Below are 27,565 nucleotides of genomic sequence, written 5' to 3'. Positions count from 1 at the left end.
ATTCAGGAATAGAAAATGATTAATCAGTCACATGACAGAAAACTAGTACTGTAGCTCTTAAAACATTATGAAAATAGTTTCTGGAAAAACAAGGACTATGTTGTGCTAGTGAAAACTGTATAATAAGTTGACTGTCATTGAAATTTTTATTTGCAGCACTAGTCCGATAGCTTGCGATTTCAAATTACTCCCAATCCTTTGACCTCTGGTGTAGTGACAAAAATTCTTCATACTTTTTCTTCAGCTCTTCTAATTTTGTAGCTAAAGACGAAAAAAAGGAAAACAAGAATCTTAGATTAGATTTTTTTCTGATACCCACCTACTTGTTTTATTGCCCATTGTGGGCAAAGCTCTGGCTTTCTAGTTTCTGCTTAAATGTTTAGTGTTAAGCAGAGTCAGCGAAAAAAGAGGCTCTTGAAACTACACTACAAGTCCCAAATATTTGTAAATAAATAACACATAAGATAAATTGAGTTATGGTGAAAATAAAATCCAATGGATTTCTACCGGTATGCTGTGATGACCATGTCATGCTTCAATGCTTGAAGTGGGTTCCAGAGCATTGTGCAAAAACTAATTGCAACCTCCCAATATCTCCTTGCAACTCAGCTTTCTCACACACTCCATGTGAAGACCTGCTCCCTATAAACATTCTGCCAGCTTCAGAGAAGAGACCAAGGATATACCATCATTTCACTTGGTAAACTAAAGGAATTTAAAGTGATTGGAAAAAAAGAGAGCAGTGAAGCCTATATATACAGTAATACAATGGGTCTCCAAATCAGAGTGTGGAGAAGCCTGATCTAACTAGTCTTGTAGGTCACCTGGTTCTGAAATTTAAGAATACTTGTAAGTTACAGATTAATTGAACAAGTCTTGTCCAGATGAGAAAACTCTGGTCTCTAGGGCTGAAGACTGTGATCTAAGTTGATCTCTAATGTACTTTAGCAAATCAGTTGCTTCATTAAATCACAATGAAACTGCTCCAAAGGTGATGTATTGGTGACAAATAAAACCTGCCCGACGGGGTCTCCCCAGGACCAGGGTTGGAGAATGCTGTGTTACGGTAGGGCTTACAGTACATCTTTCGAAGTAATGAGTTTTTAGAAGTAAAGAAAAAATAACACACTCACTTTAAGCTATTTCTGATACCTGAAAATTTCACTGCACTTACCAAAAAGTAGACTTCTCATCTATTCACTGTAACCCTTTCAATTCACATTCTTCAGCCCCCTGGGTCCCAGTCCTGGTCCTGGTGACTCACATACCTGCTGGTTCTCATTCCATCCCACCTCAGTTAGATAACTGAAGCCTTACTCGATCTGAGAAGTTGCTTCAGCTGAACATTTGCATTTTGTTGCTAGTCACAAGGCTGGGATTTTATTTCAATCACAAAATACACCAGTTAAAGCTCCAACATGTTTAAGAACTGGGACCAAACAGTTCAAATTAATCTTATTAAGTTCATGAAGGGTTTGATCGATGAACTGAGGGCTTGGTTGAAACAAAAACCTACAGGCGTGTGGGTCACCAGGATGGGTGTTCTACACTTTACGCAACATACTTCTGGCACTTTATTTAGCAGTATCGGGAGAGGTGCATCTCGTCTTGTTAGATCTTGTTTGATTGGAACCAAATAGAGAAAACTGTTAAATCTGCAGCTCGTATTGCCTGAACATCAGTCCATTTTAGTTTTCAGGGCTTTTAAGCCATTGCAGCAGCACTGTTACCTTTCAGAAGGCAGAGAAGTGTTACGTGCTCAAATGCACAAAATTGTTTTTAAACAACTGGAGAGAAACAGTATTATGGTAACTGCTGTACATCTGGAGAAAAGCAGATGAAAGTGAAGAGAGCCTCGTGAAAATGCCTGATTTCATGGGGAGATATGGGGTATGTTGTACTCACGCAGGGAGTGCATTTCTCCTCTGCTCCAGAACTGTTGTGCTTGCTGTCGCTGCTCCACAGTCTTTACCACGGCCCTGGATGTGTCTGTGGCCTGATGGAGAGCTTGCAGCTCCTGGTGGAGATCAAGGGGGAGGGATGTATGGGGAGGTATACCGCATGGCTGAAGCAGTGCACTCAACACCAGGGCTAGTGTAAGAGAAAGGCTCAGATTCTGCCCTGCTGCATGTTACACAAGCCCCGCTGGCTCACCCCTGAAGACTTCCTACTCTTTCCAAGGAAACAGAGCTCTGTTGTAAAGAAATATGTTTCAGCTTTGCAGGACTAAAAACCAAAGATTTGTTCATTTATTTTCTTCCACCCGAGAGATTGGAATTCAACAAGCTGTAACAACAAGGCCTACCTATAAGGCTGACCACAGAGGGTTGCAGCGACTTTCAATTTGGATTCCACCTTCCATTATTCATTCAAGCAAACACTGAATCAGCTGGAGCCATTTTGCAATCATTTCCCCATGCTCTAGGTATGTTAGTGGAGTTGTGTACTCCTACCGTAAAGGGAAAAAAATATATCAACTGCACACAGCTAAAATAAAATAAGCTTGAATCTTCAAGACAAACAGTCATCAGTTACAAGTGATATATATTAAATATTGTCCTTTAAGACTAGAAAAAAAGTGTGAGATATTTCAACAGGAAGCTGTGTGTCCTACAAAATTATACCAATACCTCAGCATTCACCTGTTCAGACAGCACAAATAGACACTGCTGTCTGACTGTCTTGCACCCTACAAATGTGTCTCCAGCACACCACCCATTACAGAGGAGAAGGTCCACAGTGTCAATTGTTGAATTCTCTACATCCTGCTGTGTAGCTTGAAATTGATTACTGTGCTTAGTAAAACTGTCCCGTGTGGCAGTGAACAGGCTTAACATACATGAAACCTGAAGAAGGCTCCACAGACGAAACGTTGTGTTTTCTTTCTTCTCTTTTCAGCCTCAAATAAACCTATTACGTTTTCCTTAACATACAATATACTGGATATAATGTATTTTTCATCTGCGCCCCATTTCCTTTTGATGGAAAGTCACCATGGGTAAAACAGTCAAGCAAAAGAAGTACTGATGATGATAAAGAGCAGAATACTTAGTAATCACAAAGCCCACTGGCCTAACCAGCTCCACTAATATACTGCAGGAGATGGTTTTATTCTTTGGGTTTGATATGAATACGGCGATGTCACTTAGCTATCCTGCTGCCCTACATACAGTACCTTATTGCAGGTGTGCAGCAGCTGGTGGACAGACAGGAAGAGGTGTGCATTGCTGCTGAGCTGTGGGGGCTCTCTGTTGCAGTAGTCCCGGAAATCTGTGGCGTAAACCTGGCTGAAGGCCGACATCAGCTGGGAGAGATCAGACAGCGCTACCTGCAAAGCCTGACCAGACATGCTGGGGCCTTTGCTGCCGCTGCTGTTGGGATGCTCTGCTTTTAAGAAGGCGCACTAGGAGAGAAGGAGAGCACAGGTTCGCGATACATAGTGTAGGACCTTTGGAAAACAGCCTCTCAGTATATTTCAAGACAGAACATTTTCATTTTAAACTCTTATATAGAAGTCAGCTAATCCTCAAATTAAAAGGCTGCACATCTGCAAACTTTGTAGAGATCACCCTCTGGAATTTCACTTTCAGTCACTGCTTCATCCCTAGGGGGCAGCAGTGAGCCAGGACTGAAGCCTTGCCCTGCAGGCACAAAGTGCCGGCGGAGACTACACCCTGGATGGGATGCCAATCTATTGCAGCGCACACGCACATGCATTCAGGGGACAATTTAGAGATGTCAAGTAGCCTGGACTGTGGCAGGAAACTGGAGCACCGGGAGAAAACCCACGTGAATACAGAGAGAAACTCCATAAAGACGCAGCCCTGGGTCGATTCCAACTTCAGGACCCAAGGCGGCACCAGCCATCTTGTGACCATGCCATCCATGATGAGCTAAGCGAACAAGACAAACACTGAAACCCCACATTCTGGGACAGCACTGCCATAGCTCACCTCCTTGTAAATGTCACTGAGGACGGAGTTGGTTTTCTGCAGCAGGGCAGACACTTCCTTCAGGGAACCCTCCTTTGTTTTGTTGGACACAGGGCGATTCCTACAACATGTTAAAAAAAACAAACCAGGAGCACAACTGAAGCAGCAGCACAGTTTAAAGTTTATGGTGTAAAATGCACTAACTGGCCATTTTGTCATACCAGTTTCTTGCTGCAGCCAATGAGATCAAATATCTTTCTAACCATAGCTCTTTCAACACCACAGAAAACAAAATCAAAGAAACCATCAAGAGGACTTTGTACAAAAACACAAGAAGCATGCAATTACAGTTGCCTTGATTGTAATCATGTGATCTCTAAAGACCAGGGTGACAGATTATACATCTCAAGGAGATAGATTCAAGTGGATGTTAGAAGTATTACTTTTAAAACAAATTCATAAATATCACAACGAATAAAAGCAATATCTCAGTCACCTGACACACAACACCTGAGCTGCTGACAAAAGCATCAGCAGTTGGCAACTGATCTGAATTAATTCAGAAAATGAATGAAGAGAAACTGGGCTCACGATTTGCCAGAGGGCTCTCTCCTGAAGAGCAGCTCCCGAATGTCCGAAGGCCAGGGATTACAAGAGGGGTTTAGCAATTCTGGCAGATGTGGACTGGAAAGAACCTCCCTGAGGAAGTCTGTATTCTTGCTCACGTCTTCGGGTACAGACACTGTCGCACTGAAACATACGAGCGAGAACAGAGCAAGCGAAAAACTAAATGTAGGCTCTGAGTAATAAAAGAATCAATATTTTTGGATACAAGATCACTTACAGTAGAACCTGAACATCGCAAGCTTAGTGTAAACCAGTGAATCAGTCAGAGGATCAGCGTCTTTAAGATTTTGGGTAACAGGCTATTCTCCGTTAGCCATCGGACCACTGAGCCTCCTAACAACCTCTACAGCTACTTCACACAAATACTCATTTTCGACTGCCCAGAACACTCATAACTGTGATTAATTTAGCTAAAGATGTTCTCATATTTTTCAATAACAGGCCCTAGTTAAATTTATTGTTATTGGTGCATTGTTTATGGTCTTACTGCCCCTGCAATGGTGGCAACAGCTTTTGAAAATACTTTTTAAAGCAGTGTCAACAATGTACTTGGTAGCAGCATGTACTGAAAAAAGGAACAGGCATTTAGGACTTTTATCACTCTCTCATTCTCCTCCAAAAAGCCTTTTATGGGGAGTCTTTTCCCAATAAGTAGTAAACTTATAATCAAATCCTAGTGTCACCAGAAACTTCAACAGAACATTATGCATGGGCATTGCAGGTGTGGGAATTGAAATAACCATAATGCCCAGAGAACATGAGCTATTCCTGTCAATTTCACCACTAGTTATGTCGGGTTTTCCCTCACCTGGTGGATGAAGAGGAATTCCCTGAGTGTCTCTGGAGGTCAGGAACCGTGACTAAACTGAGGAGCTGTTCCAGGAACACTAGCTGACGCAAAGCAGGAGCCAGTCCCTGGAGGCACACAGTCAAACACCATTCAAATTCAAACCTTGCTCACTAATGCACCTAAGTAAAGAACAGGAGCATCTTTGTGACTCATGTCTTATATTTAAAAAGTCTCAGATACGGAAAAGTGACTCTAAAGCAGAGAGCTGTGAGGAATGAGCTGCTGTCCTTGGTCCCTGGATCACTCGCTGGAAAAGAATTGGTCAGGTAAGAGTTGAACAGGAAAGGAGCAGAACATTAATCTGCCATCGGGAGCCAGAGGACAGACCCCAGCCACTGCACACTCACCCAGAAAAAAAGTCTGGAGGAGTACAGAAAACCTGGGAAGACCTTTGAAGATAGACACTCCAATCCCTCTCTGTAACTGAGAGATGTTCGAGTAGCTGGTAAACAGCTTCTCTGCCCATTAATAATTACGAATGAATAATAAGTAGAGATCTGTTGAAGAAGTCTAATTAGCAACTCAAAAAGTGTTTTTTTTGTTTTGGCTTGTGATTGTTTTGTTTACCTACACAATAAATAAAAGAGAACCATTTTGTACCTTATGGTTGCATTAGTGTCTGCTTTCCTGACATACCCCTATTTTAAAGACCCCGTAACTCAACCCCTAGGTGAATGACTTTCATGATTCATTTTACAAGACCATGATTAAAATAAACTCCCACTGGGTTAAATCTTTTAGTCATCCATTCTGTTGCATCTGGCTTCAGTCCAGAGCTCTCAATCACTTCGATGTACTATCCAATTACTTAATAACTAGCCACTAAAAAGACATTTTCAGATATTAAACGGATCTCTCTAAATGGAGTGAAAAACCTCTGACTGTAGCCCTAACTCCCTCACCTTACTTACACAAGAGTGGATGTGGCTCTTACCTTGATCAAATCTGTATCATCCGGCTGACACAGCAACATCTCATAACCAAATCTGGCCATTTCTGCAAGGAAGGAAGTCAGAACCACGCAATAATATTATATTTTCTTGATATGCTTTTTTAAAAATTAAAATATAACCTGGAAACAACATTCCCAATTATACGCCAGGCGAGAATCTACAACAAATTACCAAAAGTCATTAAGTATAAAAGTGGAGCCCAGAAATAGCTGCATAATGTAGTGGTAAAATAAATGATTCCCTCTCATTAGCGGATAAACCGTTGCTGTTTTGCACGGTACATGTAATCTTTAACGTCTGACACTGATTTTCTTGTCCTTGACAAAATATTTACTTTTACCGTCATGCACATGAAAACATTCATAAATTAAACATCACAAAAATAAAAAATTTACATGCAATTATATTTGAGTCAATACAAAGCTCACTAAGCATTTAACAATCAGTGCAGAAAGTTTACGATAATGCCTAAGGGCAATTTGATTACCTTCAATCAGTGAATTTGTCTGGGATGAACCAAATGTGGACAACTTTTTATTCAGTGATGGACATATGCTTGAAAACAAAACAGAAAAAATATTAAAGAGATTCTACTATTGCATCTAGTTTCAATGTACAATAATCTTAATTTCGAATCTCAGACTTATGTTAATGTGAATTCTGTCAGAATGCAAATTAGAGACCTTGAGAACATTGCTGATCAAGATTTGGCCGGAGTCTGAATTGCTTTTGCTTAATTCTGAAAAAAAAAAAACTTGCAATTGTATTTGGTACACAGCATTATTTCACTCGGACACTAATTATAATATACTAACGGCAAAGCAGCCATATGTTTCAAACCTGGGGATTCAAAACAGACACGAAATCAACAACACCGGTCAGCGACGACATTGTCTCATGATTTTGTTACGTGACCCATTAACACTCACTGACAAACTCTTTGCTTACAGTTTGAACTGGAGCAGTGGTTCAAGGAGTTCAGTCCTAATCCTGCATGACCACAGTAAATAAGCATTTGTGCTAACTTACAGTGCCTTGCGAAAGTATTCGGCCCCCTTGAACTTTTCAACCTTTTGCCACATTTCAGGCTTCAAACATAAAGATATAATTTTTTTATTTTATGTGAAGAATCACCAACAAGTGGGACACAATTGTGAAGTGGAACGAAATCTATTGGATTTTTGAAACTTTTTTAACTAATAAAAAAATGAAAAGTGGGGCGTGCAAAATTATTCGGCCCCCTTGCGTTAATACTTTGTAGAGCCACCTTTTGCTGCGATTACAGCTGCAAGTCGCTTGGGGTATGTCTCTATCAGTTTTGCACATCGAGAGACTGAAATTCTTGCCCATTCTTCCTTGCAAAACAGCTCGAGCTCAGTGAGGTTGGATGGAGAGCGTTTGTGAACAGCAGTTTTCAGCTCTTTCCACAGATTCTCGATTGGATTCAGGTCTGGACTTTGACTTGGCCATTCAAACACCTGGATACGTTTATTTGTGAACCATTCCTTTGTAGATTTTGCTGTATGTTTGGGATCATTGTCTTGTTGGAAGATAAATCTCCGTCCCAGTTTCAGGTCTTTTGCAGACTCCAACAGGTTTTCATCCAGAATGGTCCTGTATTTGGCTGCATCCATCTTCCCCTCAATTTTAACCATCTTCCCTGTCCCTGCTGAAGAAAAGCAGGCCCAAACCATGATGCTGCCACCACCATGTTTGACAGTGGGGATGGTGTGTTGAGGGTGATGAGCGGTGTTGCTTTTACGCCAAACATATCGTTTTGCATTGTGGCCAAAAAGTTCGATTTTGGTTTCATCTGACCAGAGCACCTTCTTTCACATGTTTGGGGTGTCTCCCAGGTGGCTTGTGGCAAACTTTAGACGAGACTTTTTATGGATATCTTTGAGAAATGGCTTTCTTCTTGCCACTCTTCCATAAAGGCCAGATTTGTGCAGTGTAAGACTGATTGTTGTCCTATGGACAGACTCTCCCACCTCAGCTGTAGTTCTCTGCAGTTCATCCAGAGTGATCATGGGCCTCTTGGCTGCATCTCTGATCAGTCTTCTCCTTGTCTGAGCTGAAAGTTTAGAGGGACGGCCAGGTCTTGGTAGATTTGCAGTGGTCTGATACTCCTTCCATTTCAAGATGATCGCTTGCACAGTGCTCCTTGGGATGTTTGAAGCTTGGGAAATCTTTTTGTATCCAAATCCGGCTTTAAACTTCTCCACAACAGTATTACGGACCTGCCTGGTGTGTTCCTTGGTCTTCATGATGCTCTCTGCGCTTTCAACAGAACCTTGAGACTATCACAGAGCAGGTGCATTTATACAGAGACTTGATTACACACAGGTGGATTCTATTTATCACCATCAGTCATTTAGGACAACATTGGATCATTCAGAGATCCTCGCTGAACTTCTGGAGTGAGTTTGCTGCACTGAAAGTAAAGGGGCCGAATAATTTTGCACGCCCCACTTTTCATTTTTTTATTAGTTAAAAAAGTTTCAAAAATCCAATAGATTTCGTTCCACTTCACAATTGTGTCCCACTTGTTGGTGATTCTTCACATAAAATAAAAAATTTATATCTTTATGTTTGAAGCCTGAAATGTGGCAAAAGGTTGAAAAGTTCAAGGGGGCCGAATACTTTCGCAAGGCACTGTACATTGTATGAAACCATACTGTACCACCCTGTTCTTAGCTTAATTTCACATTTAATTACTGCTGCTGCTGCTGCAGGATCGTGACTCCTGACCTCGAGTTTCACTCTCAAACGATGATTGAAATATAAGGGTATTTTAATAAACTCAGCCTAGAGACAGCATCACACCCGTTCTAAGACAACTGCACTGGTTCCCAGTCTCACGAAAACCATTCCATGTCATGGTTTCTTTTTTTGGGGGGGGGGGGGGTTAATGTGGAGGACTTTGAGGATTTCAATGCACAAATTAAGTTGCCTGCTCTACAAATGATCTGCAGCACTTTGAGTCATCACTCTTTCCACCATGATTACAGCTGACTGACGGTAAGTGCAGTTGAGCCGATTGTGAAGCCAGCTCAGACAACTGTGAGGAAAGCACATCTTTCACACGCAAATCCACTGTATGCACCACAGCCAATAAGAAGTGGGTCTCGTGTATAAATTCATCATATATACAATGCTTTTTTGAGGGAGGCGGTATGTACATATGGTCCAAGTCATTCTGCGCTTACCTTATGCAGATCCATTTCAAAATATCCAAGCGATGCAAAGAAGGTGTGCAAAGCAACTCTTGCATGCTTTCTTCCTCTCTCAGAAACAGTCCTTCTACTAACGGGCAATCGAGCTCCTGGAGGGGAGAAGGAGCATTCGCAGATGTCAAGTCATTACATACCACACATCTTACACCCGAGCCTGACACCACTCAGCTCTGCCAGGACAATCGCATTTCATAGAAAGAGGGAAATCAAAACGCTACTCAATAATAACCGTACTTTAAAGACAACGTAGGACTAGGGTGGGGTGAATGTATATTTGCTTCAGCTCAATATCCAGTGCTACACGTCCTCTCCAACCTCAGAAGCAGGTTAAAATTTCCAGACGTTCACGGTATAATCGTATGAAAACAATATAACTGTGCCAGCAGCTACTGTGACTTCCACATAAAACTATTGACCAAGTTTTCAAGATTACAAAAGGAGAATCGCGATTCGCTTCTTATCTCCTGCTACGTTAATACACCTGTACGTTAATACAAATGTGTTAATACACATCACAAAAATTAGCTAGCGGGCCTGTAGGAACCCTTTGTCGAAAAACATTACTATATGTTTTTATATTTCTTCTTCTTATGATTTATCCATTCGGATCGCCATTAAAATGTTTAAACACGGGAACATAACCCAAAACAGTTAAGTTACAGGGTGAAATAAAAATACAGTAAGGAATGTTATGAGCAACTAATATAATTTAAGATAACAACGATGAACCTACAGAATTCAAACCTACAGCTGTGAACTCGTCTTATAGAACGCCTGCCTTAACAAAGTTCGGATAAATACCTGTAAAGAGCTATAAATGCTTTGAGAAAGCTGCTTCTCTTTCAAACCAACCGCCATTCTTCCGTCAATAACAACAACAAAAAAACTACTTGTTCTCAACTCTATTGGTTGGTTGGTCACACACTTCCCACGCACGGAAGACGCATCACCCCTCCCGCCTCCTTCATTTCTCTAGCTCCCATTGGCTGAGAAGGACATCATTCAAGCGATTCAGCGCACGTCGGTGGGCGAGTCGTGTCGCAGGCAAATGGTTGCGGTGGTACTGAACATCTTAAAGACGTACAATTAAAAAAAGAAAAATCTTAGTAAAAAAGAATACGCACGTTATAAAAAGCGGAATAATAAAATAATATATCCGATATTTCATTTTTTTACATTAATCCAGAAATCCTTACAAAAAAGTCGGACCCTGCTCCTGCACGTTTCATAGCCAGGCCAGTCAAACATCTTTTTTCACAACAGCCCTTTCCAGCTACTATACCTTCGACGGACGATTGGTCGGGGAGTAGAGAACTAACGTGGAAACTCCAAACCCCACACCAGAAGTAAACCCGAGAGCAGACATGCCAGTCTATTGCAAGGCACACACAGATACAAACACACACTCTCACACCAGGGCCAGTTTCCCCAGAAGCCAATTAACCCACCAGCATGTCTTTGGGCTGTGGGAGGAAACCAGAGCACTGGGTGAAAACCCATGCGAACGTGGGGGGAACGTACAAACTCAACACAGATAGCACTCCAGATCTGGAATTAAAGGCAGGGTCCCAGTGCTGTGCTAATCGCTTAATAAACCAACGCTAACCACTGCGCCACTGTGTTGCCAATGACAAATTAACAATTCATCCCCATTTGCTTGTGAAGAAGGTTGAATGTCAGCAAAACCTGCAAAGGAAATATACAAATTTAATGATTGCCTGAGTTATCAGCCCCCTAAGTCAGTACTTAGTGGGACTTGTGGGAGCACTTATTATTTCTGGATATGTCTCTACCGCAATTACACAGATGTCATAAGAATAGTCAGGCTCTCTCCCCTTATGCAGTATCCTTCCCTGTTTGGATAAATTTCCATTAGCAAGACGTCCCACAGGGTGATTGCCACAGGGTGACACGTGTGAATGTAGAGCAGTGGCTTGTGGGCTATGCTTACCTTGTTCGATGTGGTTTTTCCTCTTTTTTGCCTGCTTCCCTGTCCTCTCTAGGTCTCCCAAGCCTTCCTAGCAGCCACTGTACAACAGGCAACAATTCAGTCTCAGATGGAATGACCCACTGTTTGCCTAGACATCCATCAATTACCACACAGTCAGAGGAAATATGTCATATTTTGTGGGGGTGCTGATCGGACCTGAAACATAGTACATTCCTGCCCCTCATTCATGTCCTGAAATTCAGAAGGAGGACATACAAGCTTTGTCAAGTGAGAAAGAGTCTTGGTTGCTGTCTTCTTCCAATACCCTGTGTTCATTGCAGACATTAGCTTAGTGGGAGTAATAACAACAACAACAACAACAATAATAATAATAATAATAATAATAATAATAATAATAATAAATAAATAAATAAATAAATAACTCCTTACACTTACAGTATATAGCACTCTTCTGGACATTCCATTCAAAGTGCTGTACAGGTAATGGGGATCCCCTCCACCACCAATGTGATGATGCGACGGTATAGTCATAGTCAAAGTGTGCCAGTCTGTTCACACATCAGCTTTCAGTGGGGAGGAGAACAGAGTGATGAAGCCAGTTCAGAGATGGGGATTATTAGGAGGCCATGATTGGTAAAGGCCTGGGGGACATTTGGTTAGGATTCAGGGGTAACACCTGTACTCTTTTCAAGAAATGCCCACAGTGTCAGGACCTCAGGTTTATGTCTCATCCAAAGGATGGCGCATTTGTTGCAGTATAGTGTCCCCATCACTATACTGGGGCTTTAGGACCCACACAGACCGCAGGGTGAGCGCCCCCTGCTGGCTCCAATAACACCTCTTCCAGCAGCACCCTTAGTTTTTCCCAGGAGGTCTCCCATCCAGGTACTTGGCAGGCTCACACCTGCTGAGCTTCAGTGGGTTGTCAGTTTTGAATTGCAGGATGATGTGGCTGGTGGCAATAATGAGTATAATGAAACATATTGTTTGGGATTTTGGGGATGAAGAGGGTACTATAAGCAATTGAAGGATTTCAGATGATGATAATTATTTTGATTGCTAGAGGAATAGAAAATGTAATTATATAATATACCTTTTTTTGTGCTTGTCTGTGGGTACACTGGTGGCTCTGCAGGATATAAGCAGGGAGAAGGGTCCTAGAACCTTAAAATTACTAGGTTTCATATCTACAGGACTCTGCATGGTGGTCACTATTATACTATTACCTAATGAACCACTTTTACTGTTTTTCACATTTTGCATTTGAGGGTTTGTAGGGCTAAGTGTCAAGTACTTTAATAGAAAGTCACAATTCTAGCCTCTTTAAGCTTGATATTTATTTTGGAGGCTCTGAGAACAAACACTTATCTGAGCTAGTTTAGCTGGATTATCTGTGTATGAGGAATTTTTCACTCATTCATGCACAGGGTGTGTCTAGGCCTCTGCCAAGTATAATTCCACTGGTGGCAGAGTGGGATTATTCCCTCTGGGGAAATATGGTAATGTCACATTGAATAGACCTTAAAAAAGGTAGTACATGAGTTGCCAAACACGGTCAAACTCACCACACTTCTTAAGTGGAAATCCCTTCAGAGGCCTACGATACATAAATGCTCCAGTCATTGCAAATGAGTTGTTGTCATGGGCAGAACTCCACAGAGTTGCTGCCACCAAGAGAGATCAAATTTACATGATGGTAAATACTCACAAAACGATGCGATAATTATCATTATAATTTCACTTTACTGGACCATCTACATTCTGTTATGTCATCACAGCCCTTAGAAGCTACCATATATGGCTCAACTGCATCTTTCACTTTAGTGTTCATACAATAGGAATGTCAAACGCTGCATAATTTGTAAAGACTTACTTTCAATTGGCTTTACCCATAATAAATTGTTTTACATTTTAACTAGTGAACAGAATCATTATAAGCATACGGACATTCACCCGTGTCCTTAAGACTACAGATGAAGAAGCATTGTGATAATTTACTGAATGTGGCACTTTCATACACTCAAATTCTGATTTCATATCGTACACAACGTACTGTACTATCACGCAATTGTCATGTACAGTAAATACTGTTCGTGTTAGTTATCACGTACATATGTGATACAAGTGAGATTTTCTTGGTAGATGCAGGGCGCTCGGTATTGATCAGGTAAAAGGGTGAAAAATGGTTAGTTTAAAAAAAAACAAAAATAAAAAAATAAAATTCATGTAATGCCCGAGGATAGAACAGTGACACAAGCGAGTTTAAAAAACGACACGCAACAACACACACTTATCAAAGTTATTATTGTAGAATACTTTGATATTTTGTTTTTTATACAGACAAAAAGTGTTGACTTAATTCCCAGTAAATTCTCGTAGATTCCCATACAGCTTAGTCTACAGTATACAGGTGTGTTCGTTCATCATATATAGATTCTTTATTTTTCTCTTAAGTAACAGGCAGGTAATTTTTATATATTTAATAATCTGAAGATAGTTTTGTTTCTTTTTTTTTCTTTTCGTAGCGCGGTTCAATACAATAGAATATGCTCCGGAAAATGCGCAATTTTTTTCCCTTCAGCGTAAACAGCGCTGTCGGCAAAAAAAATAAAATAAAATAAATAATTATAATCATAATGTACAAGCGGTTGGATTTTTTTGTTCATTTTTTCTTTACAAAAAAAGAGAGCCAGAGAGATAGGACAGGAGGAGAAAGAGGAAGTAACATTGAAACAGAATATGCAATTTTAAAAAATAAATGAAAAGTTGCACATGTGTACATTTGGCAAAATATACAGCAATGGTGAAGCAATTTTTAAATATATTATATATTTTCACATTGTGTATTTTTTCTTTCTTCCTCTTGTGAAATTATCTACAACATAGAATGAAAAGAAGCCCAAGAATGGAATTATATACCTTTTTTCCATTTTTGTATTGAATAGCTTATTAAAATTGAAACACGGCAACTAACTCTTTTGCTGTTGAATTCTTCAGCAAGGCAAGTCTGTTTTGAACTTGGCTGTGTAAACGTTGTAGGTGGAGGTAGAGAGGAGGGAAGTGGTTAATCTGAAATCGAGTTAAACATCAGGAAGCTATCTGCCCAAAACGGATGACTTTGTTGACTGCTTTGGTCTATTCTAAACAGAAGTGTTGAACTCCAGTTTAACACCCAAAAGGGAAAATGCGCACACATATCACATATTTATATATTAAATGGCTTATTAAACTCTGAGCCAGTACACTAAAAGAGACGTCAAGAACCAACTACTGTAGATCTCAGATTGCCGTCGCAGACTGGAGTTTAACACCTGTGCTTTAAACAAACGGCTCGGAAACCCTGATTTTTCCCCCCAGGAATGACCAGAGTATAGGCAAGATGTCCCAAATGTGGAATCAGGGAAAATAAAATGATTTCATTTTTTGAAGTTACTCTGTGCTTGAAGAAAAAAAATACATTGTAAGTTGTTAATAATAATGTGTCTTATCTTTAAACAACGAATATGATATCCAATACCTGCTCAGATACTTCTTGAACCAATAGACCCGAGTTACAACCAAAGCTTGAATACAGTGGGATGTGTGAACATAAATGTAAGTTTCTGTAATAGAGAACACCCACACCATGTAACTGAGTCTAGTTTCCAGTGTATCCTGCTGGAACACCAGGAGAATCCCACTGACTTCAACTACAGTGAAGAGCAAGCCCCCTCGTCATAAAATTTGCCTTTGGTAATTTGCTTTGCTCCCACCCACCTTCTTTTTCTTCACTTTGAAAATGAACACAAAAAAAAAACACCTCAAAAACGATTGTCTTGGATGTGGACGAGAAAGCTGTGCTCTTCCAATGAAATCGAAAAAAACGATTTCTCCATAAAAGTCACCCCCTGATTCTCTTGATTCGCAATAATAAATGGAATTGTACTATTGCCGTCTCCCACGGTCACATGGTTCAGTCTGGAACTCGAGGTACAATGCGCTGAGTTCCTGATGTGCCCCCCCTGGTGAGGAGCACATGCACCTGTGTGCGTTCGGCAGCCTTCTTATGGACGACAACCCACTTGTCCATTAGACCCATTTCCTGCATGCTTGTTGTAGCAAATAAGGCTCTATTTTGATATCATGAACAGTTAAAGCCACAGCTTTGGCAGTATTACAACATTCTGCTGCTTCCAATTCCGATTTTTGGCAAAACTCTTTGTTTGGAATAATGTTACTGAAACCCACAGAGCCCAAAACATGCAAGGCAATCCGAGGAGGATAATGTTGATTCCAAGCAACATGGAGAGCACTAGGAAGTGAAGCAAGTTTTGAACTCTTGGTGAAATTACATGCCAACATATAAACATTGATCTACATAGTTCTTCTGATAATATAACAGTTCTGGAATACTTAACCCCAGGTGCGTCCCTTTTCATCATGACCACCTCAAGAAGCACATGAGAGTACGGAAAGGCCTTTTACCCACGGTCATTTTTCATTCATCTGACTTCCCATCACACAGCTTACAGCTCTTTTGTAACAGAGGAAATGCAAAAGAGGATATTTACGTATCATATAAAACTCATAAACTGCGGACATTATGATTTAAATATAAAGGTCAAATCACCTATGCTTCTGTTGCTTTACAATGACTCTTTGATAATTCAGCATGATTTCACATCACAAAAATGAGAGCATTCATTTGCAATGGCAATATTTTTCACAATTTGTCACCACCCTTACATGTCTCGGGGCATAGCAGATGAGTTATAACAATGTATTTGTGAGGGACCTATCATATCAAGTTGATATGTTAAGTTGATTTTGCAAAATCGCCAGGAGTTTATCAGTCTAGTAATCAGTTCCATTCTTCCCTCTTCCCAATTTAAGCGCCAATCAGAATATTATTTTCCGCACATGTCTTTCGCTGCTTGCAAACGTGTTGTGAGCCACTTGAAAATCAAAATGGAGAGCCCGAGTGAATGGAATGATTGTTGAGTGAAGGGATTTTCACCGAGCTGGGATTTCTGTAGCCCTTAAGGCAGGAGTGACCCTGGTGGCATCCGCTTGTATTCAGTTCAGCTGGACTTTCACTTGCCTCTGATTGAACGGATAATTTAAAGGATATGGGTTTGGTCATTGTTCTACTCCTAAAACAATGACATTCTCAAGCTACTTTAGCTTTTGTCTAAGTAAAACAATAGCTCTGGCACTTCCAGAACTGACGGCAATTTATAAAGGCCTAATCAATGAAATAATCATCAGCCTGGATGCAGCAAGAACGTGGAATCGGGAAACATTGCTTTTTAAAATCTAGGCTGCCCAAATATGGCTTAAGAAGACAACCATTAGAAGAATGGTTGTCCTTCTTGGGGCTCCAGTTGGTTAGTGGCACTATTGATTAATGAATGAATAAATATCAGTATTAGATTCTTTTTAGTGTTCAAATCTGGGGCACCACTGCAGACACCTAGGCTGAAGTTGTCCGGGGTGTTAATGGTGGGCGTTTGGCACAAGATAAGCCAATAACAAAGGGTTTTGGCTGGCGACAAATGCATGGATTTGGGTAGTAAAATGCTCTGCTAGAGGTTGTGCTTCACAAATACATTCATATCCATTTTAAACCTCCCACGACGAAACACACACCGGTTTTACTGGGCTCGCTGACCAGCCTTGCTCCCGTTGGACGATGGCATTGGTGGACACAGACAGCAAAGTCATCCATTTGAAATTAGCACCTAGCAACATCGCACCGCCTCCCCTTGCCACCCCCTCCACTTAAAAAACAAGAACGATTGAAATGACAACTAAATGAGCAAACCTGTTCCCACCCGTGCGAAAAGCCCACAGGCTGTTCGAGGTTGTTCCGAGTAGTTACGTCTCATGTTATTTTTCGCGGACGCACACGTCTGTCTGCGTTTAGTGTATCCTATTTCGTTTTGTTCGGTTGTTTTGTGTTTTTTTTTTCCTTTTTTTCTTTTTTTTTTCTTATTCCGGGACATACACGACGACACACACGCACACACACACACAGAAAAAGAGAGAGAAAGATACAGAGTTGAGGAAATTAAAAAAAAAATCGAATCAAATAAAAAAAAATGAAAGGAGGTAAAGCAATCGACCAAACGGACGAACACAGGTATCAAATAAATACAGTAATAAATAAATACAGAAATAAAGCAAATCGATAAAGCATTAGTAATTGCAATATAGTTGTAGTAGTAGTAATAGTAGTAATAATAATCAGAACCATAATAATAATGTTAATAATAATAACAACATCAATAAAAAGCGGAATGAATCGACCCCCTTTGTCCCCCCTGTGAGTCAATCCTTATTTCCTGGGACAACAAGGAAGTCAAAAGTACACCATAGATCACAGTCCGCGGATTTACCTCCTAGTCCGGCATTTTTTTTGCTTTCCCAGTCTCATTTGCCATCACAGAAAAAAAATGTCCCTCGGCAGGCTGAGTGGGGAGGATCCTGGGGGGGGGAAGAGTGGGGGTGGGGGGAGGGTCGGGGTGCAGGTGTCGAGGCAGGTGGGGGGTGGGGGGTGTCGATGGCGAGGAGTCCCTCCTGCTGCCGTTGAGAGAGAGAGAGAGAGAGGGGGAGGGAGGGAGGGAGCGCGCAAGACAGAAAAAACCAATGGCGTTGGCCATGGCGACGACAACGATGACCACGACGACGACGACGACGAGGAGAGCGAGCTGTTGTTTCCACCTTCCAATGTCTTGGTTTGGTTCCGCTGCCCCCCCCCCCCACAGGCCCGACTGCCCTCCCCCCACCCCTCACCGCCACCCCCGCTCCTTCTGAAAAGTCTTCATCTGCAGTTTCGCCAGGCGCTCGAGCGGCAGGCCCTAACCCCCCCACCGCCCCCACGTTATAGAGACGTCTCCACGCTGTGCAGGGGGCTCCCGGGACTGGAGGAGGTGGTCGACTTGCTGGCGTCTGTGGGGGTCAGGTAGATGCCGCTGTCGATGGCGTTGTTGTTCCTGTTGGGGGAGGCGGGGAGGCTGTACTGGCGGTAGGGGCGCGGAGGGTGACGGGAGTGGGGGTGCGTGGGCGCGGGCGCGGGCGGGGGCTGCGGTGGGCGGAGGACGAGCTGGATGTGGTTGTGCTTGGAGGCCAGTTCCGACTCCTCGTCGATGTCGGTGTCGTCAATCAGGGGGATGTTGTGGATGTAGTCGTTGATGATGAACTCGGGATGGGCCATAAAGTTGTGGATGGAGTTCCTGGACTCCGGCTTCTCGAGCCCGTCGTACAGGGAGCTACGGAAGGCCTTCACCACTCGGATCTGCAGGGAGATGGGGCGAGAAGATAGGGGAAGAGTGGGAAGGGAGGAGATAGGGGAGGTGGGAAAGGTTTAGTTGGGGCATTTTTAGACTTTGTGGATGACCTGCAAAGCACGGATGTGCACGCTCCCAAGATCAGGTCACAACAGCCGGACAACATTGTGGAACAAAGCGCTGTCTGGAATGGTACTGAGGAAGAAAGTCCCAATTAGACCTTATCAGAACAGTATGGTAGCATAGTAACACTGTACGTAACCTTTTCAGCTTTGGCGTTTATCATTTGGACTATAGCACTCTAGCTCAGGGCTGTCCAAGGTCTGCAGATGCTCCAGATCACTTTAGAACTGCAGTATGATCATCTCCCAGACTGTGATTTTTTGTTAAAACACTGAGAATTCACGTAAACTGACCCAGTCACTCTCTCAAAATAGACTTTTACTATCAATGCGGGCTTTGTTGAGTGACAATTTGAACAAAGTCTTTGGCTCATTCGCAGTTTGGAGGACACTCATCAAAGCTTCAGCTCATAGCCTTCAAACGGAAATGCATGTGGATACTCATCGTTAGGGAAGGTCTAACTATGGGGTATTTTCCTTCTGCTCAATTTTTCTTTAATGTTTGCAAGTACTGTTTGGCACAGTAATGGCCCACTGACAAAAGAAGACTGTCATTTTAATTTTCTTGAGGTTTCATTTAAGAATCTAGAGGGCAATCTCTAAAGGAAAATCTACATTGAGTTATGGAACTCTGTATAACTTGAGCCCAAATGTTAATGTTTATGCTATATCTATGATCCATAACCATGATTCACTTAGTTAGAGATGATCAGAGCCAATCACGTCTTTTTTCTGTCGAACAGAGTTGAATTATAAACCTGAATTTAAATTAAGGTTAGATAAAGGCACACCCGGCTGCCCTTTCTCAAACTCCGAATCCTTTTGTCAGCTGACGTACTGTGATGATGTCGGAGGAATCCAGATTCAAAAGGGCCCTTTTCTTCCCAGTCACACCTCCTCGTGACCTGATCTTCCGAGTTCTCACAGAAGGAGAGGGAAAGCAATCAGGAACGAATGGAAAAAACGACCAAAAGAACCCAAACAAAACCAACCAACCAAACAAACAAACAAACAAACAAACAGAACAGTCATGAAAACTAACCCAAAGGAAAGGGCACGACTTTTGTCAGTTCACCACAAAGGAACGACACAGACGAGACGGTGTACATTCAAGGAGCTCAGGGGGAGGGGGGGGAACTCAGGAGGGAAAATGTCAACACTGAACGGCCGATACATGATCACTCCATATGTATATATATACACACACATACATATATTAAAGAAAAAAAGGAATTGTGCGAGTTAGAATCTGCGACACAATGCTAGAAAAAAGAAGCAAAAAGGACACACATGGAATGAGGTATTGACTGTCCCGCCCCAGCTTTAGGACCTGAAAGTGCGACATGGTCGTGATGAGTCGCACAAAGTGTCAGAAACACCCATTGTCCACTTGTGTGGGGTTGATGGATGCAGACACAGAACAGAAGAGGAAGCTATCAAAGCAATGAGAGGACAGGCCTCTCATCTGGTTTCACTGTGCAATCATTCTGGCATGCGACAGCAAGCAGTCAGAGTGCAGAGAACAGAAAGAGAAGAAGCAAAACCGATCAACTCAAAGGCAGATTGTTAGCGGTGCTGCTGAGTCAGCGTGGAAAGGAAAAGAACCACAGAGCGAGCTTCTGCTAATGGGCTTTCTTCAACTCACAACTTTATCACCAGCGAGAACAATAAAACCAAAATTGAAAGAAAATCCAGTACAGCAGGAAAAAACAGTGGCAAGTGACTATGGTTTTGGGGCTTTTCCCAGTTAACGGTATGTCTGGGAGTTCCATCTACATGTCAGCTGAAGTGAACCCATGTTAGGATCTTGTCATGTCCAATTGAGGCTCTGGGCTCTCACTGTGAACCACAACATGGGAAATACACAACACACCTCTTCACTTTAATGCTACTGTCTTCTCAAGTCAGTTTCATTTTTTTAATGCCTATGTGTCTGGTGTGGTAGCAGGCAGTCAAACGCGTTAGGTTTTAAGCGTATGGCAAAAGTGCAGATCTGCCTCGGCATTCAGCGTGATACGCCCTGTCCTTACATGGCTGTGTTGTTAACTCGCTTCCAGGGCTAACTGAAGGACAGCCTGTGTAACTTTACATTTGGCAGCGTGAAAGCCCCGCCGTCTTTAAAACGAGCCAGCGTAGAAGCAGTGAATAACTAACGGAGCGGGAGTGGAAGTGGAAACATTCGATAGAGCTCGAGTATAACGCCCATCCAGGAAGTGGGCGGTGACGTTTACTAGCTGAAAGACCAAAGACAGGAAGTGGCTGCCGCCCGTGGATCGAATCGGAATCTTAAACAGCCGACGCCCCTGAATTAAACTTGCCCTCTTCACAGTGGGTCGCCCCAGAGCTTGCAGTAGAGGAGAGTCGAAAAGCGCTTTGTGGTCTTCCCTAAGAACATGGACAGCCCCAAAAAATGGCAGCTGGTGAGCAGTGCTCAGAGGGCAGGGAGCGAACTGAGAAGAAAACCAGGAAACGAAAAGGGCTGGAAATACAGTGGGGTTTAAGGCACTAGCCCTGCATGTAGTAGTGTTTTTTCCTTTATTTTGTATTTTAAGTCCTCACAACACATTCGGAGTCTTTTTAATTAAAAAAAAAGGCAGTAGCACTGTCCTTCCAAACGTCTGATTCCTTTTACACTTTCCTAAAAAAAAAGGAAATAAAGGGAGCCCCAAAACAACACCTGCAATTTCCTGTCCCCAGCAAGAAAGGGACTAACAGAAAAGCCCCAAACCGCCCCACAAAACAAAAAAAAGACAGAAAGAAATGGCCCAAAATCAAGCGCTGAGTGAGTTATGAGGAAAGAAACATGCACCCGTGCTCAGTTGCAAATGAGAGAAGCATGTGTAAAAGTGGATGGAGGATTTTGGAGGGTTCAAAAGAGAAAGAGGGGAAAAAAAGAAAGAGGGGCCTCCCGCGCCTTGCCGGTGCCTCGTTTTTAATTTGTGCACATACAAGCTTCATGCTGTAAAGATAAATCAACACATATATACAAATGCATGTATATATAAACAGAAATCATAAAGTTCCAAATAAACATTCTGCAGCAATGGTGCTTTCTGCCTTTTGCTCTTGAGCAGTCTCCCTCACCCCCCTCCCCTGAACCCCTGAACCCCATTAACCGCAAAGGAAAAGAAGCCAATGAGCCCAAAGAAATCAAATTGGAACACAAGCAAACAGGAGGAACAGGTCAAGCTTTTGGCTGTGCGCTCATTTGTTTTTCCAAAGAGCCTGTTTGTCACAACAAGAAAGCTTCATGCATTCTTCTTCTTTTCTTTTCTTTTCTTTTTGGGTGCTGTAAACATTCGAGTATAACGCCCGTGGTTGTAATGTGATCTGCAAAAACCTGGATGCGAAAATCAGGTACTTTTGGGGGGGGTGGGGGGGGTTCTCTCTTTTAGTGTGTTTGTTTTGCATTGTTTGTTTCCTTTTTTTGGGAACGCCAAATCGCCTCGGCCTCTCCTCAGTCCCGGGCCTTTTCAGGAAGAAGCTTGATGGAAAAACTAAATTAAAAAAATAAATTAACCCTTCACACTGCGCCCCCCCCCAAAACAAAACACATACACACACGTACTTCTTGCCCCATTCCTCTCCCCCTGCCAGCCTTCTCCCCCTCCAAAAATAGAAACAAAAAAAAACAGAACAAAACTGGCTCCATAAAAAGCACCAAAACGGAAGAAGGAAGAAGCAGGAGGAAGAGGCAGGGCAGTGGTTAGAGACGGCTGCGATGGAAAAGCAGTGTTAATGACCTCCCACTCCTCATTCCCAAGTTAATCCACTTTCTAACGCTTTCTTCCAGCTTCGACAGCCGGAAGTCTGCCCACAACCTGCCCGAGTGGGAGGAAACAAAAACCTGGAACATGGACACGGAGGTGAGGAGGAACTAGAAGAGCTAGGGGGAGGAAGCCGACAAGGAGTCTTGGGATCTCTTGACCCAAACCCTGGTCCTTGACTGCCTTCCTGCCATCTCTCCTGCTCTCCATCGCTAGATGTAGCTTCAAGAATCGAGCTATGAAATAATACCCCTGCGTTTAGATCAGCGTTACTAAGCCAGCCTGAAAAGGTAATGCCAAGTGCAGTGTTTGGGGCTAAAATTCTGTTTGCGGAGCTTGGACCAGATGTCCGAACGGAATTTATCTGTCTGATGGTATTTGAAAGTGGCAGGAGATGTCAAGGCACAATGCCAGAAGTGCCAGCCTCAAGGTGATGCCTGCTGTATTTCCATACAGTACCTATCTACTGTATGCCCATGACACCTAAGAAAGAAAACCAAGAGCATCCAGGGAGCTAATCCAAATTACAGCACCAGTCATCAGAAAAAAAAGATCAGCCTGTTCCTAGGATAAGAAGGTTTTTCCCAATTTCTTTCCATCTCCATGTACTCACTGTGTGGGGAAGTTGCGTTCTTGTAGAGCGGTACTTTAGAAATACCTTCCATGAATATATAACTCAAATAATACCAGACAAGAATGCTGCTTCCCATGCAATAATGCAGTCAGGTCAACCAAAATCCATGAACAACCTAATATGTCTCCAGTTTCATTACAATTTAGGATGGTAGGCTATTATTTGCTTTCCATTTTGGACAACTGGGACCGATATTTTGTTTCTCTATAGCATTGTTTTTCCCTTGAATGTTACTGTATATCAGTAACTAATATTAAACACATTAACTTTCTTTTTCTTCTTATCTGAACCTTACTTTCGCCAAACACTATAAAACATAATCATGTAGGGCACACTGTAGTCCCTAACTGAAAGCTAAAAACAGACAAACTATCTTGCTACCAAAGTTGGGTGGATCAGGAATGCTGTACTTAAAAATTAAAAATTTTGGGGGAAATGTGGCATTTTGCGTTCATGCTGCTGTACAAACTATAACTACAAAGTTTACATCTCCAACAATCAACTATTTAAGACAAACTATAATTGGATTCTGTCCAGCTTTAGTGCAATGAGCTACAGTGTACACTGCAGCAGAAAAAAACAAACATGAGAGATGGTAAATAAAAACAAAACTGTGCAAATTAAGACAGAAATTTCCCAGCCTAACCCTGATCCAGCCCCACTGCACATGTAATAATTTATCCCATTCAAAACTTCAGCCAATGGGGCAAATGTGAAGGGCAGGAAGAAACGTGTACCTTAACAATGAAGGGATGAAAACAGCTGTCGTCAAGACAACGGGGGGAAGGAAGAGGGCAAAATAAATAATTCCAAAGCCGGTCAAGACGACAGACAGAACTGACAGTCGTGAAAATAAGGAGAAAAACGAGGGTGAGAATGGAAGGAAGAAATTAAATCAAGGGTGTCGTTGGTCCTTCCTGGCGGGTCAATGGTGTTGAACATGGAATAAAGATAATAAGAAATAAAAACACAAAAAGATTTCCTCAGTCAAAGAGCCGGGCTTTCAAATACCTATACAGAGACAAAGGATTTCTCTTAAAAGAAAACTCAATTCCAGGCTACACCTTTGTCATTATTACCAAGCGAGTACTAAAATCTTTTACTAAAACTGAGTACATGCAGCGACATTGAAACAAACTCTCCAGTTTATGAAAGTTTTGTGACATCCAGCTTTCCTCTCCTAGTACCACTTGTGAGGTGCCCCATGGTTTGAAATGAAGTCTGAAGTCCTCCTGTCAAGAGCACCACATTTGGTGAACTTGTGAAAACCAAACAGGTCTCCAACATAACTGGGGTAATATCTCTCAGCTGAAGCTGAAACTGAAACGACTGCCTGAAATTTAAACTCCCTTGCGAGGTGCTCGAGCTGCACAACCCCGTACATGGAAGAGGAAAAACTCTACAAAGAGAAAGAGAAAGGAGGAAGGGAGAGAAAGGCAGATCGATACAGAGATTAGGACAGAGGATGACATCTGCTGGGATGAAAAAAGAAAACAAAGAAACTTCCTGTTCCTAATCCCAAGAGACTGCCGAGAGCTCAACATCCACACTGAAAAGGAAAAGGTTGATGAAGTACATCCTCTTCATTCATGTAAATTCAAGTACTGTCACAACCGTTGGGGCTTATACTCGAAAGCTTACAGACGCATCTCTCGTGCACACAGCAAGGGCGAGAGAATCACACCGCAGATACACTGGGAACATCCGATTTGACTTTTCCATTTTTTTTAACGTCTTTGTTCTTGCTTTTTTTTCCCGTTTTCAGCCACAGTACAATCAGAAACAAATGGAAAATGCAATTGAGATAAACAGCGAAAAAAGAAACCAAAGAGATCCCACCATATTCCCTCAAATGAAAGAGAACTTTGCATGGCCCAAAAGTGAATAAGAGAACTGGGAGATTTTTGGCCTTTGATGGTTTTTTTAAACCCCCTTAATCTTCAGGGTAGCATAAACCCAGAAGGACACAGACTAGGAACTTGTCTGATTCGTTGTTGTCATTAGGACCAATTTCCCTGTTAAGTTTCTGGCTTCATATACGTTTCTCAGCATCATCGACATGCTTTAATATTCACACACTTTCTGTTCAGTCTGAATTGGTGCTGGAAGCTCATTACTACAAAAATAAGAGTGCACGCATCATCACTCTGCTGAGGACTTTTTGGATGCGCGTTCTTGTCAGCAAAACCTCTTTTCTTCATTATCCAAAATAACATGATTCTTTTTCCAGCACCACGGGAGAAATGTGAACAGAGGTTCCAGTAACTATTGTACCACCATCTAATTCTCACTACAACATGACTGTTCACTGTTGAGTACTTCTGTGGCAGTACAAAACATTACATGCAACATCTGAATCTAGGCACCCCAGCCGCTGCAATCTTGAGGTTAAGGAAGGTTATATATATTTTATTTCTCAAAAGTGATAGATTTCTTTAGTCTATTTAATGGAAGCCATTAACTTTACGTAGGCAGCTGGTTTACTGTAAGTGCTGCGGTGTTGGAAAGAACATCTTTATGACAGCAACTTTCAGGCCTTTGCCTTGTTCAGAAAACCCAATGACCGCTTGCTCCCTGAACTACGCAATTCCCTTTTTAATCTATTATTGTGCCGATACTGTTACTCTCCCTGTGTCCTTTCAGAATGTTAAAAGTGTGATCACTGACATCTTTGTGGGGAAAAAAAACAGTTGTCAGGGCAAACCCGTCTCTCTGCTCCGCACTGTCCTCAAAAACACCTGTGAAAATCCACAGTTGATCCTTACCCATCCCTTAAATGTCCAGTTCATAAACCAGCACCCCATCTTGTTTTTTTCCTGAGAAAAAGCACAAAGCTTTACTGTCCCAAAATTTTGGCTTGTTGTCAAACAGGGGGGGGGATGAAAAAACTCCAATCAAAGAGAGAATATGGCTTGTCCCATCCAGCCAGAGAAAAAGAACAGTAAAAAAAAACCGACAACAACACAGAAAAAGGCAAGAAACAGGACCAAAACAGGACCACACAGCACCAAAATAAAGAAATGAGAGAGGCTGTCAAGCAAGAGATATCATAAGAAGGTAAGGAAGAAACCAACCAGCCAACCAACACATGACAAAAAAAAAAAAAAACACGCTGATCAGAAACGCATAAGGACTGCAAAGAAAGAGAATGAAAGAAAGGCGCACTCCAAGTGCTTCTCCTCTCTCTGGTCATGGCTCGGTTATGTGTTGGCGTGTGGGTGTGTGTGCGTGTCTGGAGACGTGTCTTGTCTGTGTTGATTTTTTGTTTTGCGTGTGCAGTTAAGGAAATGAAACTCACTCCCAGGAGCACCGGTTGCATTGGCAGTAGAAAGAACTACGTGAGTGGGGGTAGAAATATTGGTTACATCGTGGAGCTGGCTGAGAACGGAGGAGCGGCGTCGCACTGCACCCTGAAACGAACCACTTCTCTTGAAGGTACTCACTACCTCCATCTGCAGGAGAGAGAGAGATAGACATTACAGCACACTTGGATTAGCCAGCCAAAGAGAGGGGGTGGGGACATTGGAGGAAGGGAGAGAAGGAGGAAATGGGAGGGGAGGTGGGGGGGGGTCATTTTGGGGGGAAGGTGGCAGCAATTTGAAACCAAAAGTCTAAAAGCCGTCATGTTTATTCTCTTCCCTGACCTCCCCAGTGCTCTTTGAGATGAACCCTTCATGTTGCATCGTGCCCGGGGCATGGTTTGGTTGGTTTAGGCCGGTTGGATCAGACAGGAGTTGGATCTGATGAATTTGTGAATTGTGAGGACACAAATTCCAACGCTGGAAAGATGTGATCATCTTGTCACAAGATCCCTCTGCGAACCTGAGTTCAGGTTGTTTCGCCACCAATAGGATACCTTGCAAAGCAGGGTTGGCCGTTCACACAGTATGTTTGCAAGGAACTCGCTAACTGGAACAGAAAATAAGCTGTCACTCAATATTAACACGTTTTCCAATAGACAATCTTGTTTGGGTGGTGTAAAAGGCATACTTCTAAACAAATGACCCCAAAACAATCTGACATACTGTATGTTGTGAAAAGTAGGGATTGTGGAGTTTTTTTCACTTATCATCTTACATAAGATAAGGAGTACCCACAGGAATAGCTTATACTAGGGTGACAAGCTAATTTATTTACAGTGACGACTTGTGAACACTATTTTACAAAATCCAATATAAAGCCTGAAAGTCTCAGCTCCCTCTTTGGAGTACCAACTAAATTTCTA

The 27,565-nt window shown here is 42.2% G+C and overlaps 2 protein-coding genes across 7 annotated transcripts in view; both read right to left on the bottom strand.

Annotated features, from left to right (window-relative positions):
* Positions 1-132: 132 nt before the first annotated feature.
* haus7 (HAUS augmin-like complex, subunit 7) lies at positions 133-10,551 on the bottom strand. Its single transcript, XM_088627118.1, has 10 exons — positions 10,400-10,551; positions 9,572-9,687; positions 6,850-6,917; positions 6,344-6,405; positions 5,368-5,474; positions 4,524-4,682; positions 3,954-4,053; positions 3,176-3,403; positions 1,906-2,017; positions 133-261 (listed from the first exon to the last, which is right to left on the bottom strand). The coding sequence occupies exons 1-10, from the start codon at positions 10,454-10,456 to the stop codon at positions 185-187; spliced, it is 1,086 nt and encodes a 361-aa protein (XP_088483244.1). The 5' UTR covers positions 10,457-10,551; the 3' UTR covers positions 133-184.
* Positions 10,552-13,836: 3,285 nt separating this feature from the next.
* The window catches only part of atp2b3b (ATPase plasma membrane Ca2+ transporting 3b), a 134,051-nt gene continuing 120,322 nt past the window's right edge, over positions 13,837-27,565 (bottom strand). For 3 of the 6 annotated variants that reach the window (XM_088627051.1, XM_088627052.1, XM_088627053.1), the window contains 2 exons: positions 26,639-26,792; positions 18,668-18,825 (listed from right to left, as the gene is read on the bottom strand). In XM_088627051.1, coding sequence (XP_088483177.1) covers positions 18,800-18,825; positions 26,639-26,792 — 180 coding nt within the window. In that variant the 3' untranslated portion in view covers positions 18,668-18,799. Of the gene's footprint in view, positions 18,826-26,638; positions 26,793-27,565 lie in introns of all 6 variants that reach the window. The other 3 variants (XM_088627047.1, XM_088627049.1, XM_088627050.1) reach the window with 1 other exon arrangement.

This window comes from Lepisosteus platostomus, chromosome 3 (genome assembly GCF_059453375.1).
Source record: "Lepisosteus platostomus isolate fLepPlt1 chromosome 3, fLepPlt1.hap1, whole genome shotgun sequence".
Taxonomy (NCBI): domain Eukaryota; kingdom Metazoa; phylum Chordata; class Actinopteri; order Semionotiformes; family Lepisosteidae; genus Lepisosteus; species Lepisosteus platostomus.
Note: the sequence above shows the minus strand (reverse complement) of the source record. Positions and strands in the feature narration are given on the sequence as shown.

What these genes read in the sequence shown, in the direction of transcription:
- haus7 (XM_088627118.1), bottom strand. Translation starts at nt 10,456, where the DNA reads ATGGCGGTTGGTTTGAAAGAGAAGCAGCTTTCTCAAAGCATTTATAGC. An exon ending in GCATTTATAGCTCTTTACAG is followed by an intron (nt 9,688 to 10,399) that starts GTATTTATCCGA and finishes TCTCCCCTCCAG; the next exon opens with GAGCTCGATTGCCCGTTAGT. An exon ending in AGGAGAAATGCACTCCCTGC is followed by an intron (nt 262 to 1,905) that starts GTGAGTACAACA and finishes TTTCGTCTTTAG; the next exon opens with CTACAAAATTAGAAGAGCTG.